Source organism: Euleptes europaea, chromosome 12 (genome assembly GCF_029931775.1).
Source record: "Euleptes europaea isolate rEulEur1 chromosome 12, rEulEur1.hap1, whole genome shotgun sequence".
Taxonomy (NCBI): Eukaryota; Metazoa; Chordata; class Lepidosauria; order Squamata; family Sphaerodactylidae; genus Euleptes; species Euleptes europaea.
Genome location: NC_079323.1, coordinates 9,637,480 through 9,655,839, shown reverse-complemented (window position 1 = coordinate 9,655,839; position 18,360 = coordinate 9,637,480). Strand labels below are relative to the sequence as shown.

Sequence of the window (18,360 nt, the reverse complement as noted above, 5' to 3'; positions counted from 1 at the left end):
GAGAAATGGCTGGTTGAGCAGGTGGACTGTATGGCATTGTCCCCACCTGAGGTCCTTTCCTTCTCCACATCCCACCCTACCAAGGCTCAACCCCTAAAATCTCCAAGCATTTCCCAACCCATAGCTGGCAACCCTACGTGACAGTGTTCTCATGGCCACCATGACAGCGCTGTTTTAAAGTCATTTAAAAATTCCACAAGGGCCCAATCCTGATCAGGCTCGCAATGCTGCTGGCTGTGGTGCCTTGTTTCCCTCCCCACACCTTATCAAGTGCCAAAATGGCTGCAACACACACACACCCAAACACACACACTCACACAGCTGTTTCTACACTTGAACATAGGGCTACCAGGTCCCTCTTCGCCACCGGTGGGAGATTTTGGGGGCGGAGCCTGAGGAGGGCGGGGTTTGGGGAGGGGAGGGACTTCAATGCCATAGTGGCAATTTTCCTCCAGGTGATCTGATCTCTATCGGCTGGAGATCAGTTGAATTAGCAGATCTCCTGCTACTACCTGGCAGTTGGAAACCCTAGGAAAACATGAGCACCACACCGCAGGCCCAATCAGGATCAGGCCCTCACTGCATTTTTAAATGTCTTCAAAATGGTGGCCACGAGGACACCGTCATGTCTAGTTTGGCCCTAAAAATAATTTCTGTTGGGGAGATCAAAGAGACCAAATGAAATAAAAATGCCAATACAGAGACTAAAACAATATAAAACCCCCACCACACACCTGAAGCCCCAAATATATAATGTCTGAACAGTAAGGTTGCCAGGTCCCTCTTCACCACCAGCAGGAGGCTTATCGGGCGGAGCCTGAGAGGGGCAGGATTTGGGGAGAGAAAAGATTTCAATAGCATAGAGTCCAATTGCCAAAGAGGCCATTTTCTCCAGGGGAACTGATCTCTTGTCGGCTGGAGATCAGCTGTAATAACAGGAGATCTCCAGCTGGTACCTGGAGGTTGGCAACAGCTATCATGACTAATTACCATTTACTGGGGGTGGGGAACGGGAGGGGATTCTAATAGGGAACCCTGGACACAAAGAGCACCAAAACACAGAAGCAGGATCAGTTGTCAACAGACAGTGCTGACTTTGCCCCCTCACTGTGCAAACACCAGCGGCAGATGATGTGCCAAAATTTGGCTCTCAGAAGTACAAGTTTTAATCTGCTATTTTCAGTTCATTTAAACAGGTTCCCAACAATTTAATGGCACTGGCTTCATTGCACCAAAGGCAGCAATCCTGTGTGCATTTACAAGAATGGTTAAGTCTCGGAAGTGCTATTTTGACTATGCCAATTTGAGAGTTTAAAATAAGACATCTTTATCTGAGGAGTTATAGGTAGGGTTGCCAACTGCCAGGTAGTAGCAGGAAATCTCCTGCTAATTCAACTGATCTCCAGCAGATAGAGATCAGATCACCTGGAGAAAAATGGCTGCTTTGGCAATTGGACTCTATGACATTGAAGTCCCTCCCCTCCCCAAACCCCGCCCTCCTCAGGCTCCGCCCCAAAAATCTCCCGCCAGTGGTGAAGAGGGACCTGGAAACCCAGTTATAGGTGTAAGGATTAAATGAAGATCTGTAAACAGATAATAAATGTGCAGAGAATAATAGTAGAGTTATAGTAGGAAGATAAACAAGAATAAATCAGAAATAACAGGTATGGTTTATAATGTTAGAAATCAGAATTTGGAACTTGGAATAACTAGAAGATTGGTAGTGCAAAAGGCTTATACGAAATATAGTTAAGATAAAATAGTTTATTATTACGTACATAAGTTAGTGTATTGATTAACCACTGTGTTATTTAGAATTGTTAACTGACCTCCCTGGAAGAAGCTAAATCTGTATGTGAATGTGTATTTGTATGTTAAGTGTTTGTAATGTTTAAAATGTTAATAATATATATATATATTAAAAAAGAATGGTTAAGTCTCACCTTGAAATGGTGGCATTTACTTCTGAGTAAACTTACCTAGGATCAGGATAGAAGTCAACTGAAATTCAAGAACTCCTTATTCTCATGCGTACAGAGGACAGTTTGCTATCTTACAGATATAAAGAGATACAATTGCAAACTAATTTCTTTGTCCTCTAGGGGAAGCATTGCAAAGTTAAATTAATTACCACTTGTGGGAAGTAAGTGATGGGAGACACTGTATGTTACTAAATTAGGTAGAACCCAGATAAGGTATTATTAGTTAACATGTCCAGACTTTGTAATGTTAATTAGATCTCAATCGTTCATTTGTTTCACAAGGCACTTTTTGCAGCTGACTGAGAGAGACTCCCTCTGTGCTTACATGAACAAATACAAACAGTACCAGGCAAATGAGACCATGATTTAATTCTGCATTTCTTGACTTAATTCTGCAATTTCTCAACTTAATTTTGCATTTCCGCATATCTTTCATTTTTCTTTCTGTAAGGCCTAATGAGCACATCCCAGAGTTCTGTTCTGCTTTGCTTCTCGGGGAGGGGCAAGAAGTAGTCCTCCTGACTGGTGAACAGAGGTGCAATGAGGAAGGGTGGAAGGAGTGTCGGCATTCACATGAACAAACATTTCAGACTTAACATTTACATGAACAAAGTTTAGAACTCATTGGCCATTTTTGCATGGTAATTTCTAAATATCACCCATCAACTCTTGGAAGCTTAACATGGGGTCTTCCCAGAGCAGCTGAGCCAATGTACAGATTTTAAAAGGTGGGGGGGGAGAGAGAGAGTATTAAGATACCACATTATTTGTGCAGCTGTCCTGGGAAGCCTTTGTGGTTGCATGTGTGTTCTTCCTTGTTAACTGTGGTCTTCTCCATGCATGCACATACGGTATGGAGAGGTGATATGATAACCATAGACTGAGAGGTGATATGATAACCAACTTCAAGTTCTTCAAGGGCTGTCATATAGAGGATGGTGCCGAGTTGTTTTCTGTTGCCCCAGAAGGTCGGACCAGAACCAACGGGTTGAAATTAAATCATAAGAGTTTCCGTCTAGGCATTAGGAAGGATTTTCTAACAGGCTTCCTCGGGAGGTGGTGAGCTCTCCTTCCCTGGAGGTTTTAAAGCAGAGGCTAGATGGCCATCTGTTAGCAATACTGATTCTATGACCTTAGGCAGATCATGAGAGGGAGGGCACCTTGGCCATCTTCTGGGTATGGAGTAGGGGTCACTGGGGGTGTGGGGGGGAGGTAGTTGTGAAATTCCTACATTGTGCAGGGGGTTGGACTAGATGACCCTGGTGGTCCCTTCCAACTCTATGATTCTATACACGGGGGGGGGGGGCTCCAGAGGCAAGGTCATGTCCTACAAAACTTCCTAAAGTGAACTTCCTTGCAGCGTACAGCCTCTCGGGCCCTGCCCCCTGTATCTCTCTGAGCCCCGGAACATTCTGCCCCAGCTGCTTGCTCCGGCCTCGAGGTGCCCATAAGCAGGGCCAGTGCTACCATTAAGTGAAATAGGTGGTCGCCTAGGGCGCAGACCTCAGAGGGGCGCAGAACTGGCTTTGAGGGGCACCGTTTTAAACAGATTCGTTTCTTGGGGAAAATACAACCGACAATTTATGTAATTTTATTTTAAGATAAGTACCACAACAGTGCTATGGATAGGGTTGCCAGGTCCCTCTTCGCCACTGGCGGGAGGTTTGGGGGGCGGAGCCTGAGGAGAGCGGGGTTTGGGGAAGGGAGGGACTTCAATGCCATAGAGTCCAATGGGCAAAGCGGCCCTTTTCTCCAGGGGAACTGATCTCTTATCGGCTGGAGATCAGCTGTAATAGCAGATCTCCAGCTAGTACCTGGAGGTTGGCAACCCTAGCTCTGTTCCATCTTCCAACAATCTCAAGCCTTAATCTAGTGCAACCTCTGAAAAAGGCTTTTCACATCGGCTTCTGTGCTCAGGCCCCACCCCCCAAACCTCCAAGTATTTTCCAACCTGGAGCTGGTAATCCTACCTACTGCTGAAGTTTGCCCCCTCCCCAATATGACTTTCATTACGTTGGGGGTTGCGTCTGGGTGATATTAGAGTAGGGTTGCCAGCTCTGGGTTGGGAAATCCCCGGAGATTTATGGGCGGAGCCTGAGGAGAGCGGGGTTCGGGGAGGGACTCCAATGCCATAGAGTCCAATGGCCAAACTTTTATTAAAAGTATTGTCGAAGGCTTTCACGGTCAGAGTTCATTGGTTCTCGTAGGTTAGGCCGGCCGCGGTGACACCGCCCGGATAACCTCCGAGAACCAATTTCGTAAAAAGTTTTGCGCTTTGATTTTTTTTTCCTGCAAGACATCCGTTTTTGGAAATGGGGTCGCAATTGGGGTGGGGTGGGGGGCACAAGTAGCCAGCCTTGGCCAGGGCGCCAAAACGCCTGGCACCCTGCCCATAAGGTTCTCCTTTTGCAGCCTCCGGCGAGCTCGTCCCCTCCCCTGGCCGCGAGCGTCCCCTCCGGCCGAGGCCGGCAGGCGTGGCGGCTCCGGGCAGGGGCTGGCCGCGGCCGCGCCGCCCCTCCCCCGGGCAGCCCGCCCCTCCCCTCCCTCCTCCTCCTCCTCGCCCGGAGGGGCCGGCCGGGCGGGCCGGGGGTCAGAGCGCGCCGCGCCGCCGGCAGAGGCAGACGCGCGCGGCTAGGGCGCACGGCGGGCGGAGCGCCTGGAGCTTCTCGCCGAGGGGAGCCGGGCGGGCTGGGGGGCTGGGGGGCTGGGGCGATGGCCCCGCCGCGGGAGCCGGGCGGCGGCGGGGGCGGGCTGGTGGTGCTGCTGCGGCTGGTGGCGGCGGTGGGGCTGTGGGTGGCGCGGGGCGCTTGGGGCTTCGGCGACGAGGAGGAGCGGCGCTGCGACGCCATCCGCATCGCCATGTGCCAGAACCTGGGCTACAACGTCACCAAGATGCCCAACCTGGTGGGCCACGAGCTGCAGACCGACGCCGAGCTGCAGCTGACCACCTTCACGCCGCTCATCCAGTACGGCTGCTCCAGCCAGCTGCAGGTGGGTCCCGCTTCCCCTCTCCCCACCCCACCCCACCCCACCCGCGTTTCTTCCCGGGGTGTGTGTGTGTGTGTGTATATATATATATATGTGTGTGTGTATGTATGTATGTGTATATGTGTATAGATATATATGTGTGTGTGTATGTGTGTATATGTGTGTGTGTATATGTATATATATATGTGTGTGTGTATGTATATGTGTGTGTGTGTATGTGTGTATGTGTATAGATATGTGTGTGTATGTATATATATATATGTGTGTGTGTGTATGTATGTATGTGTATATGTGTATAGATATATATGTGTGTGTATGTGTGTATATGTATATATGTGTGTGTGTATGTGTGTGTGTGTGTATATATGTGTGTGTGTGTGTGTATGTATATATATGTGTGTGTGTGTATGTATGTATGTGTATATGTGTATAGATATATATGTGTGTGTGTATGTATATATGTGTGTGTGTGTGTATGTGTGTATATGTGTGTGTGTGTGTGTGTATATGTGGATATAGATATAGATAGATAAAAATTTTCAATAATTGCTCTACATCTCATTGGACAATACATCCTATATACCAATCTTTAACTCAATAAAAAATTAAAACATTATTCGGTGCACATCTTCAGTATTAAATATAATTGACTTCCCCACCGACTCCCTCCCTCCCTACAAATATCTGGTGTCTCCTTTGTATTGATATTTTCTAATCCTTATAAGTCATTATTTTAATGTTATACTTTCCCCTTATTTAACATATTTAATTATTAGGTGCACGTCTTCAGTATTAAATATCATTACAATTGACTTCCCCACCGACTTCCTCCCTCCCTACAAATATCTGGTGTCTCCTTTGTATTGATATTTTCTAATCCTTATGTCATTATTTTAATGTTATACTTTCCCCTTATTTAATATATTTCAATAAGCAATAATAATATGATATTAATAATAAAGAGAGGAAAAAGAAGAAGAAATCATTTAAATCATTTAAAAAATAAAAACAGAGAATAGCAAAACACATTAACATAATTTTCTCCAGTCACACCAGTGGTTTTGTTTTTTTGCGCTGCGAGCTTGCATGGGGGGGGAGTTGAAGTCACCCCGAGAGCCAGCGCAGCGTAGTGATTAAGAGCAGTGGTTTGGAGGTGCAGACTCTAATCTGGAGAACCGGGTTGGATCCCCCGCTCTTCCACGTGAAGCCTGCAGGATGACCTTGGGCTAGTCACAGTTCTCTTAGAGCTCTCTCAGCCCCACCTACTTCACATGGTATCTGTTGTGGAGAGAGGAAAGGAAGGAGATTGTCAGCCAGTTTGAGTCTCCCTTAAGTGGTAGAGAAAGGCCATTTATGCACGGGAGGTTTTGCCTTGGATTTGCTGCTTTCTGGATGAACGTTTTCCCCATCCAAATTCTCAAAACTCTGCATGGGGGCTTATTTTGGAGTTTTGAGAATTCAGATAGGGGAAATGTGCAGTTGGTTCTAGAGAGCAGCAAATCCAAAAAAAAACCTCCCATGCATAAGGGGCCAAAGTCGGCATATAAAAGCCAACTCTTCTTCATCATCATTGGCACGCTGCGTTTGGGGCGACTGCTCTCGACAGCTTGCTGGACGTCTCCCCCTCCCCCCCGCGGCCAGCACCCTGAAATGCAATTTGACAAATGCAATTTAATGTTTAAAAAGTCAATCGCCCGGGGCGTTAGTTCTGGATTCGGTGGCGTGAGTCTGTCGAGCCCACATGCTTAAGAAGCAATTCAGATCCCTGCGAGGAGGAAGGCTGGGTTTGAGCCCGGGGCCCATTTCAGTCTGAATCCCGGCTCAAGAAGTGCCTTTACTCTAGTTGAATCCCATAAGGAGGTTGCCGTAAATTAGCTGTTACTTGAGGGCACTTTCAGAGAGACTGGAATAACTCTACAAGCCCTTGCCTGTGTAAGCGAAGCTATATTTGAGCACCTTAGGCATGTGCAGAGTTCTTTAACTTGGGAACCTACAACCAGTTTCTGGGTGCCTACAACCTACATTAGAGGGTGTTTTGGGGAGCCCTTTCTGGATCATTTCTTCCCGCCAAGATTCAAGCTTCCTTGGAAATCTTGAACAGGGATGCCTAAATGTATGATCCTAGACATCTGAAGGCTGGTTAGTGTTTGGACGAAAAGGGCCCTTTGCGCTAGCTCAGAGGTGCTCTCCTCGCCTTCTTGCAGGGCAGGGTGCAGCAATAAGCCAGGCTGTCAAGAAAACAGATTGTGGGGCTGCAATCCTAAGAACCTTTTCTTGAGGGTGAGCCCCGCTGAATAGAATGGGAGATACTTCTGAGCAGTCCTGCTTAGGATTGCTAAATCTCGGTTAGTCCGGTGTTGCGTTCTGCAACATCAGGTAGCCACACTGGCTTCTTCCCAATTGGGAGGACAAAAGGGGAGATTTTCACCTCCACCTCACCCTCTTGGAACCATTCTCAGGAGATAGGGAAATGCTAATCCACTCCGGGGTGTGTCCAGACAGAAGGCTTGTCGGGGATCAGGCGGGATGCTGATTCATCGAGGCTGAAGCCGGCAACCGGTCCCGGCTAGTTCCAGTGGCAAATCCAGGACGTTGGATCAGCAGGCAGCTCAGAGACACACCCCCCCTCCAGAGTTGCTTTCTGGCCATCCCCCCACTGTTTGAGGTGCAGGTGCTGCTGTCCCAGTTGCCTCTGCTCTGGCACTGAGCCGTGATGGGTCTTTCCGAGCAGCGCCCTAAACTCAGTTTAGCTGGCCGTGGTTCCCTTTTGGAATCTCTCTCCTGGTTGTTGATCCCGTTCAGCCAGAGCTGCTCTGTATGGCACAGCCGCTGAGCTTTGTGTCTTCCCCAGCGTGAGTCCCCAGCCTTTTTGCTGCCAAGTCACAGCCGGGTTATGGGCACCCCGGAGGGGTCTCAAAGCACAAGACTGTCAGAGGTGGTTTGCCATTGCCTGCCTCTGCGTAGTGACCCTGGTACGACACTGCTTAGCTTCCGAGATTGGGCTAGCCTGGGCCAGCCAGGTTGGAGCAACCACAGCCTAGGTGTGTAGCCTCTCCAGAGGTGCAGGAGCACGCACACACCCTTCTCCGTTCACCACTCCAGGGCGGGCTGTTCTGTCCCAGCTTGAGAGAGCCCCAGGTTATCCAGGTTAATTTTGCCCTCCTTTTTCCCAGACTTGAAACCGTCCACTTGGCAGGAGTTCCCCCCGCCCTCAATTGCAGTGACCCTCCAAAAAAGACACATGCAGAATCTCTCCAGAATAGACACATGGTCCTTCTAGAATAACAAAACTGTCCTTACTCTGCCTGGAGCAGTGGATTCTAGTCTGGAGAACCGGGTTTGATTCTCTATTCCTCCGCATGAGGGGCGGACACAAATCTGGTGAACTGGATTTGTTTCCCCACTCCTACACACGAAGCCAGCTGGGTTACCTTGGGCTAGTCACAGTTGTCTTAGAGCTCTCTCCACTCCACCTACTCACAGGGTGTCTGTTGTGGGGAGGGGAAGGGAAGATGGTTGTAAGCCGGTTTGATTCTTCCTTAAGTGGTAGAGAAAGTCGGCATATAAAAACCAACTCTTCTTCTGGGGGTAAGGGACATCTGCTTCCTCCCTGTTTCCCAAAGCTGCTTTGCACCCCAGTTCTAGTTTTAGGGGAGCTGTTGGAAAGGGATGCTCCCACACGTAGCCTCCTAGAAATCCCACACCATTTGGGGTGCCCCTGTTCTGTAGCTTTTTTGTAATGCAGATCAGGGGGTTCTGCTGCAGCACAGAGAGAGAGAGAAAAACGCCACGATAGGCTATCGCTCTCCTGTACTTTGGCACAGCCCGGTGCAAGAGACAGGGGAGAGATCCAAGCCAGAGAACTTTAGCCAAGGATCATGCAGCAACAGGAGTAATCAGACTTCTTTGTGAGTTTTTTGGGAGGGCAGGGCAGATAGAGAGATCGTGGAGACAGCTGATAACATGCGCTAGTTTTTTAAAAGAATGGCAGGTGAAGGTTTAAAGCCAAGAAGGAGCTCTGCCAGGCCGTTCCAAATTAAAGTTCACTTTTGGTTCACAGCCCTGCCTTGAAAATGTCTTCCATTCTGTTCGGGGTTGCAGCTGAAATCCTCATATGGTGCGTGCGGGCGGGGGTGTTTTTTTTTTTAAACAAGACCCCAAGCAGTTAGCTCAGGTCTCACAGCCGAGGTGTGCAAAGTGATATTTTCCAGAAAGCTGCTCTGTGATGAAACCGCCGCTGCTTTGGAGAGAGAACTGGGTGAAGGGCTAAGCCGTCTGCTCCAGGAGGCGCTTCCAGGAGCAAACGTTTCCACTGGGTGTGACTCTGCAGATAAGGAACCAAAGTTTCAGTCGCATTCCAGTCCAGGAGGGGCTTGCGGGACCCAAGAAGAATATTCAGGAGACCCTCCCCCGTCCCCCGGAGGTTCATTTCCACACCGAAGTCCAAAGCAGTTTAAGAAGGATAAAGCCAAACGCTTCGTTGCGATTGGCAGGTTCACCCCTGTCCAAGAGTATGTTCCCTCTGGCAGCTGAGGAATTTGGACTGCTGCTACCACTGGAGAGTACACTTTGAATCGGAGTTAATAAACAAAATGAGAAACAGCTCTGCCTTAAGCACGCCAGTTATTTTCACACCACCGGAGGAAGAATCTTCTCGCAGAACTTCTTAAAGCACGAGGATAGACTGTCCGAAAGCAAAGGGGTGATTGCAGCTTCCAGGTTTTAGATGATGGTATATAAAATTAAACATCTGTGGGCATACGTACAAATAGCTTACGGGCACGCCAGTCTCTTGACTGGCCTGCTTCCCTGTGTTGGTAATTTGTGGCCTAAAACACAAACCCAAAAAAATCTCTGTAAAAACTTCCCTACCCGATCCCCTGAAGAAGATTCTTTGCTCACTGCAGGCAGCTGATGGTAAAGTCCTAAGCAGAGTTGCATCCTTTCAAGTCCATTGGAGTTAGATGGTTTTAACTATGCTTAGGACTGTACTGTAAACAGCTGGTTACAAGCACCGTAATAATATTTGTTGTTACGGTCAAAGACCAGCACAGTTACAAGCACCATTATAACTGTTGCCTGGCTCCTGGTATTGTCTTGGGTGATTTTAAAAGCAGACCAAACCCTAACCTCTTTTTAGTTTCTTATCAGGTCTCAGTAGAGCCAGCATGGTGTAGTGGTTAAGAGCGGTGGTTTGGAGCGGTGGACTCTGATCGGGAGAACCGGGTTTGATTCCCCACTCCTCCGCATGAGCGGCGGAGGCTAATCTGGTGAACTGGATTAGTTTCCCCGCTCCTCCACACGAAGCCGGCTGTGAGACCTTGGACTAGTCACAGCTCTCTTAGAGCTCTCTCAGCCTCACCTACCTCACAGGGCATCTGTTGTGGGGAGGGGAAGGGAAGGTGATTGTAAGCCTTAAGTGGTAGAGAAAGTCAGCATATAAATGCTGATTCTTCTTCTTCAATGTAGAGGTTAGATTGTTGGATGAGGATCTGGGAGTCCCACCCTGCCATTGGAAGCTTGCTGGGTGACCTTGGGCCAGTCGTGGACGCTGGAGCTCAACCTACCTCACAGGGTTGTTGTGAGGACAAAATGGAGGAGAGGAGACTGCTTGGGGGGTCCCCCCTTTGGAACGAAGGGCAGGGTAGAAATGAAGTAGTTTAAATAAATAAATAAATTGATGAAGAGTTGGGCTTGAATGTGACAAACTTGCGTTTGCATTTTCCCACCTCTTCTGCCAGGAATGATATTGGATGGACTTGGGCATCTATTACAAAATAATTGTGGTGCCATGGCTCAGTGGAAGAGAAAGTTCTGGGCCCAGTCCTGAGAGCAAGCGTGGGGTAGTGGTTAGGAGCAGTGGACTCTAATCTGGAGAACCACATGAAGCCAGCTGGGTGACCTTGGGCTAGTCACAGTTCTCTCCGAACTCTCTCAACCCCACCTACCTCACAGGATGTCTGTTGTGGGGAGGGGAAGGGAAGGTGATTGTAAGCCGGTTTGATTCTTCCAGCTTTTCCTGGATTCCTCCTGTTGCAAGCCGGAGGTAGGGGCTCATTTTTCAGCTTGCAAACAACTCTTTGCATCCAGCACATCACAGTAGATCGGTAAAGCCTTCCAGTGAAACTGTTTTTCTACACGTGGGGTTTTCTGAATCTGTACATTTGGAATTTATGTACTTCATTGTTACCCTGCCTTTCTCCCCAGTGGAGACCCACGGTGGCTCACATCATTCTCCTGTCCTCCATTTTATCCTCACAACAGCCCTGTGAGGTAGGCTAGGCTGAGAGTGGGTGATGGGCCCAAGGTCACCCAGCAAGCTTCCTTGGCAGTATGGGAATTCAAACCTGGTTCTCCGAGTTACTAGTCTGCCTCTCTAACCACTGCACCACACTATCTGTCTGTGAGAATTCAAATGTATAGTTCCTGCACTCACAGCCAGAAGCGGTACATTTTGGAGAAAAACTTGACTGTAATTATGCATGGTAAAAATTATGCATGGTATGGAGAGATTGGACAGGGAGAAGCTTTTCTCCCTCTCGTAATACCAGAGCACAGGGTGATGTGCTGAAGCTGGAGGGTGAGAGATTCAAAACAGATAAAAGGAAGCATTTCTTCACACAACACATACTTAAATTGTGGAACTCCCTGCCCTAGGATGTGGTGATGGCTGCCAACTTGGAAGGCTTGAAGAGGGGAGTGGACATGTTCATGGAGGAGAGGGATATTCATGGATACTAGTCATGATGCACACCTATTCCTTACAGTATCAGAGGAGCATGCCCATTATACTAGGTGCTGTGAAACACAGGCAGGAGAATGCTGCTGCGGTTGTCTTGTTTGTGGGCTTCCTAGAGGCACCTGGTTGGCCACTGTGTGAACAGATTGCAGAACTTGATGGGCCTTGGTCTGATCCAACAGGGCCTTTCTTATGTTCTTTCGCTGCCTGTATAAACTGGCCCTCAGAAAGCAAGGATTTAAGAGGGTGATAGAATATGCTTTTAATAGGCATGGCTTAAAACTGGGGGGGGGTGTTTCATGGTAAGCAAATTTACTGAGAGACATAGCAGGTGCAACCTCTGGGAGTCCTTTGGTCTTGTTCAAATGGTGAAGAAGCGACAGAATTTCAGAGATGACTCCAAGCATCTTTACTACATGCTGTTCTTGGGATGTGTTTTGAAGAAGTTGAAGGAAAACTTGGGTTTCTGGCATAATCCACTGGATTCTTCTTGATTTGGTGATATGATAACCATCTTCAAGTACTTGAAGGGCTGTCATATAGAGGATGCTGTTTTCTGTTGCCCCAGAAGGTCGGACCAGAACCAATGGGTTGAAATTAAATCAAAAGAGTTTCCGTCTAGACATTGGGAAGAATTTTCTAACAGAGCATTTCCTCAGTGGAACAGGCTTCCTTGGGAGGTGGTAAGCTCTCCTTCCAGGGAGGTTTTTAAGAAGAGGTTAGATGGCCATCTCTGTCAGCAATGCTGATTCTATGACCTTGGGCAGTTCATGGGAGGGAGGGCATCTTGGCCATCTTCTGGGCATGGAGTAGGGTCATTGGGTGTGTGTCGAGGTAGTTGTGAGTTTCCTGCATTGTGCAGGGGGTTGGACTAGATGACCCTGGTGGTCCCTTCCATCTCTATGATTCTATGGTGCAGTGGTTAGAGTGTCGGGCTAGTATCTGAGAGACTCAGGTCGGAATCCCCACTCCGCTGTGGAAGCTGACTCAGTGACCCTAGGCCAGTCCCACACTCTCCACCTAACCTACCTAGCAGGAGTGTTGTGAGAATAAAATGGAGGCTGTTATAAACCGCTTTGGGGGAGAGGAGCGGGACAGAAATGCCAACCTTAATAAACAACTAATTGTTTCCGTCTCTTCCAGTTCTTCCTTTGTTCGGTCTACTTCCCGATGTGCACCGAGAAGATCAACATCCCGATCGGCCCCTGTGGCGGCATGTGCCTCTCGGTCAAACGGCGCTGCGAGCCGGTCCTGAAAGAATTTGGCTTCTCGTGGCCCGAAAGCTTGAACTGTAGCAAATTCCCCCCGCAGAATGACCACAACCATATGTGCATGGAAGGCCCGGGGGACGAAGAGGTCCCCCTTCACAGCAAAGCCCCCTTGCACCCGGGGGAAGAGTGCCACACGGTGGGATCTAACTCAGACCAGTACATCTGGGTCAAAAGAAGTCTGAACTGCGTTCTCAAGTGCGGCTACGACGCCGGCCTCTACAGCCGGTCGGCGAAGGAGTTCACCGACATCTGGATGGCCGTGTGGGCCAGCCTGTGCTTCGTGTCCACCGCCTTCACGGTCTTGACCTTCCTGATCGATTCCTCTCGGTTTTCCTACCCCGAGCGCCCCATCATCTTCCTGAGCATGTGTTACAATATTTATAGCATTGCTTACATTGTCCGGCTGACCGTGGGCCGGGAGAGGATTTCCTGTGATTTTGAAGAGGCGGCAGAACCTGTTCTTATCCAAGAGGGCCTCAAGAACACAGGATGTGCTATAATTTTCTTGCTGATGTACTTTTTCGGCATGGCGAGCTCCATCTGGTGGGTGATCCTGACGCTGACGTGGTTTCTGGCGGCGGGGCTCAAGTGGGGTCATGAGGCCATCGAGATGCACAGCTCCTATTTCCACATCGCCGCCTGGGCGATCCCGGCAGTGAAGACCATCGTCATCTTGATCATGCGGCTGGTTGACGCAGACGAGCTGACCGGGCTGTGTTATGTCGGCAACCAGAACCTTGATGCGCTCACGGGCTTCGTGGTGGCCCCTCTGTTCACCTACCTGGTGATCGGGACGCTCTTCATAGCCGCCGGCTTGGTGGCCTTATTTAAAATCCGGTCCAACCTGCAAAAGGACGGGACAAAAACGGACAAGCTCGAGCGACTGATGGTGAAAATCGGGGTCTTCTCGGTGCTCTACACCGTCCCGGCCACCTGCGTCATCGCGTGTTACTTCTACGAGATCTCCAACTGGACTATCTTCCGCTACTCGGCGGACGACTCCAACATGGCGGTGGAAATGCTTAAAATTTTCATGTCCCTTCTCGTGGGGATCACGTCGGGCATGTGGATCTGGTCGGCCAAGACGCTGCACACTTGGCAGAAGTGCTCGAACAGGCTGGTGAACTCGGGGAGGGTAAAAAGGGGCGAGAAACGAGCCGACAGCTGGGCAAAACCTAGTAAAGGGAACGAGACTGTGGTATAAACGCGACACCGGCAGCGGGCCAACGTCGGTTCCCCTCCCCTCTGAGAAGGCTCGGTTGCGTGTAACCAACAGGAATGTTGTAATGGTTTACGTCCTGGGGGAAAGGGAACTGCGTACAACATCTGTGTTCATACACAAATTGGTGTGTGTCCCGCAGGTGGGGTGGGGAGGGAAGAAGAGGCCTTAAGAAGTAAGCAATAAGCCCTCAAGTGCCGCAGACGGGAGAATACCACTTCTCCTGCGAAAGAAACGCAAGAGCCCTTGTTGGCTTTAAAAAGCTGTGAAATATATACATATATATATATCAGAAGCTGTCGGACTTCTGGCCGAAAGCCGGGCCCTCGCGTCTTTTGGAACCGTGGGTCCATGCGCCCCCTGAACAACGCACGGTGTGCCTCTCTCCCTCCCCACCCAAAGTCATATTTTTAGCTGTGCTTTGTGGCGAAGGAAAGAATCCTGAGGGCAGATCTCTCCGCTGGCTTAGGGACCCGTTCTCGAGAGCGGCTAAGGCAGCCGACTTCAGGAGCCTTGGCGAAGGAAAGGCTGGGGGTCCGGTTACAGCTCTGTGTCACCTTGCAGGATTGGACCCTCCCGGTCCATATTTAGGTTCACTTTCTGGTGTCTGTCCCTGTGTCACCGCCGTGGGGCGGGGCGGGGGAAAGGTTGTGATCACTGAAGCTAAATATAGGAGTCCTTACCGCCAAAGCTGGCTTTATCTCAAGGAGGACAAGCTGCCCTCATCTGCAGCAAGGAGCCCTCTTTACGGAGGCATCGCTGGGGAAGGAACCTGCATCCCCTTGAGTCTGTAACTTGTTGGCTCAGTATCTATGCTGTAATGCGCTCTTAACAGGATGTTAACCTGTTGGATATAGGAAGTTGTACCCAATGGCCTCCTCAGGTCAGAGCTAATCGAGCCATTCTGGTAAAAAAAAGGCTACCAGTAAAAGTAAACTAGGGCAGGGCTGAGTGACAGCTTCAAGTGACAAGTGCCAGTGTAGATGCAGCCCTGGTTTTGCTGTCCGGAAAACCATTGCTTTAAGAGCATGTTTAAAGCTGCTCAAAACGAATATGTTGAACAGCCTTGGTTGTTGTATACCATTTGAAAGCATGAGACTGCATACTAAATGATCCTCTGTGCTTCTTAAAAAATCTCCCTGCCTGTAGAAATCAAACATGTTCAACCAGCATCTTTAGGTGCTAGTCTTCTAAATGCAGGGGTGTTCTTTCATGTATTCAGGGGTGCTCAGCACACAGTTCTCGCCCCCGCTATCTGACATGGCACAGTCTCGATAGGCTGTCCCACGTGATCACTCTGAATATCCCTTTCAGATACACTTTAGCAAGTGGCTTGCTTATCGTAGATTTTCAGTAGGGTTTTGCTAGCACCGTCCACTGTAAAACCCACAGACCTTATTGCATTTTTAATGGGGCTTTGTGCTAGTGTTTCCCGGTTGATTGCATCTGCCCTCCTCTCATCAGAAGTAGAGGCAAAATGGAAACGGTAACCCAGCCATAACTCGGCAGCCAGATTCTGCATTTTCCTTCCCAGTCCCCAAATCTTTGGCTGTCCCCTGCCTTGCTTTGGCACATGACATTTGCTATTTTCCAGACTCCTCCCAACGACAGGGACATCGGGCAAAAACGCACGGTCGCTTTAGCCTCCTTTATTCCCTGTTTCAGCCAGGATCAAACGCACATTTGGCGAAAAATGCATGCGTTCGATCCTGGCTGAAACAGGGAATAAAGGAGGCTAAAGCGACCGTGCGTTTTCGCCCATCCTCTCCAGCCTCAATAATGTCCCCAAAAAAGCCCACCTCTATTTTTATAGCCCTGTTTCCCTCTGCAGCATGTGGCTAACAAGGAAAAGTGAACACAGGGTCATTTTCTGACAATTGGCTTATTCAGAGCTTGCTTGCTTTTTCTCTCTCCCTCCTGGCCCTCCGAGTAAGCTTATCTGGCCTTCCCCGGAGACCCATTGCATTAAGCAATTAAGGCTTAATATATTTCACTCGGCCCTGATTGCATCTGTGTCGACGCCAGTCTGGGGGAACCGAAATGTTCAGTTCCCTGGCAGCTCTGTGTTCACACAGATCAGTTGCATAATTTGTGTGTCAATTTCAATTAAAAGGACATTCTCCAGCCATGAGATACCAGTACAGCTGACTCCCCTCTGAACCAGAACGAGAGGGCCCTGATTGGTAGAAGAATGTGAGGAAAAAAAATTTTTGTCTCTAGTGTGGTGCAGTGGTTAAGAGCGGTGGTTTGGACCAGTGGATTCTGATCTGGAGAACCGGGTTTGATTCCCCACTCCTCCACATGAGCGTCGGAGGCAAATCCGGTGAACTGGATTTGTTTCCCCACTGCTACACACAAAGCCAGCTGGGTGACCTTGGGCTAGTCACGCTCTCTCAGCCCCACCCACCTCCCAGGGTGTCTGTTGTGGGGAAGGGAAGGTGATTGTAAGTTGGTTTGAGTCTCCCTTAAGTGGTCGAGAAAGTCGGCATATAAAAACCAACTCTTCTTCTTAAAAGGGAGACATTCCCTCCCCCCTTTTAAGAGATCCAAAAATGTAGTTCCTTCAAGATGATTTTAAGACTAAAAGTCAAGGTTTGGAGTCGCATGAGCTTGCAATAGTTGGAGAGGGTCGGCGGTGGAAGTAACCCTTTAGCAATCAGAGAGTTAGCGCAAGTCGTTTTCGATGCACATCAGGAAACAGAGGAGCCCGAATAGCCCACTGTAGCCAAAACTCATCAGAACTGGGCTGCTAAGCTGGACCACAATCAATGCTTGGAAGTCTGGGGTTGCTAGTCAGAGGCAGGCAATGGCAAACCACCTCTGTTCATCTCTTGCCTGGAATGTCCTGTGGACGGGGTCACTGCGAGTGGGTTGCAGCTCAGTGGCACATTATTTTTTAAAGGAACAGAATGTTAACGGGACCTGTATGCATGTCCACTTGCTTTAGGGTTTGTTTGGTTTTTTTACCCATATGCCTTAATAGCATGCCTTATGCTTGTGGGGCTTGATTTCAGGGGCATGAGGGCACGTCCCCTTACGGGTTTTCATGACAGATGCTTGCAAACTCCACACACACACACACACTAAGCTCCTCCCTGGGTGTCACAGTCTGTGTAGATGAAGGAGTGCTTTCGGTGCACACATGCACCTCTAGCTGCTTTGTACAATTTCCCCATCCGGTTCAACTTGCGCTTTACTGAATTCTCGAACCTGGAGCGTGAAAAGTGACATGTGTCTCCTGAGCATCCCCAACGAACTGAGTCCAGTCTGGTTTTCCCCCATGATAGCAGCAATGTAGACAGCAGTATTCTCTCCCTTCCCCATTGGAGTTGTTTGCGCACCTCTTCCATTCCGCCAATTTGCCCCTGCCAAACCTGCAGGTATGAAGAATCATTGTGTGCCTTTCCAAGATGCCCAACCTGGTTGGCTCACAGCGTTGTGCCGGGGTTCCTCTTCTCCCCCACAACCTCCCAGGGCCACTGTTTTAGTCCTGACGGCCCCGCACTGGAACCAAGCAAGTTACCTGGCATTATTCTCTTTGGGATAAACAAAGGGGGCTTTTATTTCCTCCCTTCCCGGCAGGTGCACAGTTCTGAAAGCCCAGGAAGCCAGGCAAGAACCTTGAAGTTGCAAAAAAAAGGAGTTTACCTAATGGCTCGTACAGAGTTTTTGAGATCGGAGCCTGTTCTCACAACCACTCTGTTCCTAGCTGCTCTTTCCTGCCCAGAGTTATCCATGCACGTGACAATCGTCTGCCAGGAATGCAAATGGTAATTTTGCTTGTGGTCACCTGTTCTGCCTTTTGGGATGCTTGCTTGAATCCAGGTGGTAATGACGAGGGAGAATTCCTCAGCTACAGCGGATACTGGCCAGTTGCCTTGGCCCCCGCAGCGGAATAGTGACAGGGTGCTTTAATTCTGCGCTGTCTCTGTTTTGCACAAGCATTGGCGGAGAGCTATCTCTGCCATTGCACCCCAAGGGCCAGCTTCCAGGTGATGTTCGACACGCGCGCTGCCATCAAAATGCTGTGGCCAGAGTCACATCGAAAAGGTTTATTTGCTATGTCTCGGCTGCTACTTTTATAACCCTGGCGCATCAGCACGCCACTGCCAGGTGACAGGCGAGCAGTCCCTTCGCACACTTCCATGCGCACAGGTGCAC

The 18,360-nt window shown here is 49.3% G+C and overlaps 1 protein-coding gene across 1 annotated transcript; it reads left to right on the top strand.

Moving 5' to 3' along the window:
- The first annotated feature begins 4,694 nt into the window (after positions 1-4,694).
- On the top strand, positions 4,695-14,189 carry FZD4 (frizzled class receptor 4). The gene is made up of 2 exons (XM_056858327.1): positions 4,695-4,973; positions 12,853-14,189. Exons 1-2 carry the CDS (start codon positions 4,695-4,697, stop codon positions 14,182-14,184), a joined length of 1,611 nt encoding a protein of 536 aa, XP_056714305.1. The 3' UTR covers positions 14,185-14,189.
- Positions 14,190-18,360: the final 4,171 nt, after the last annotated feature.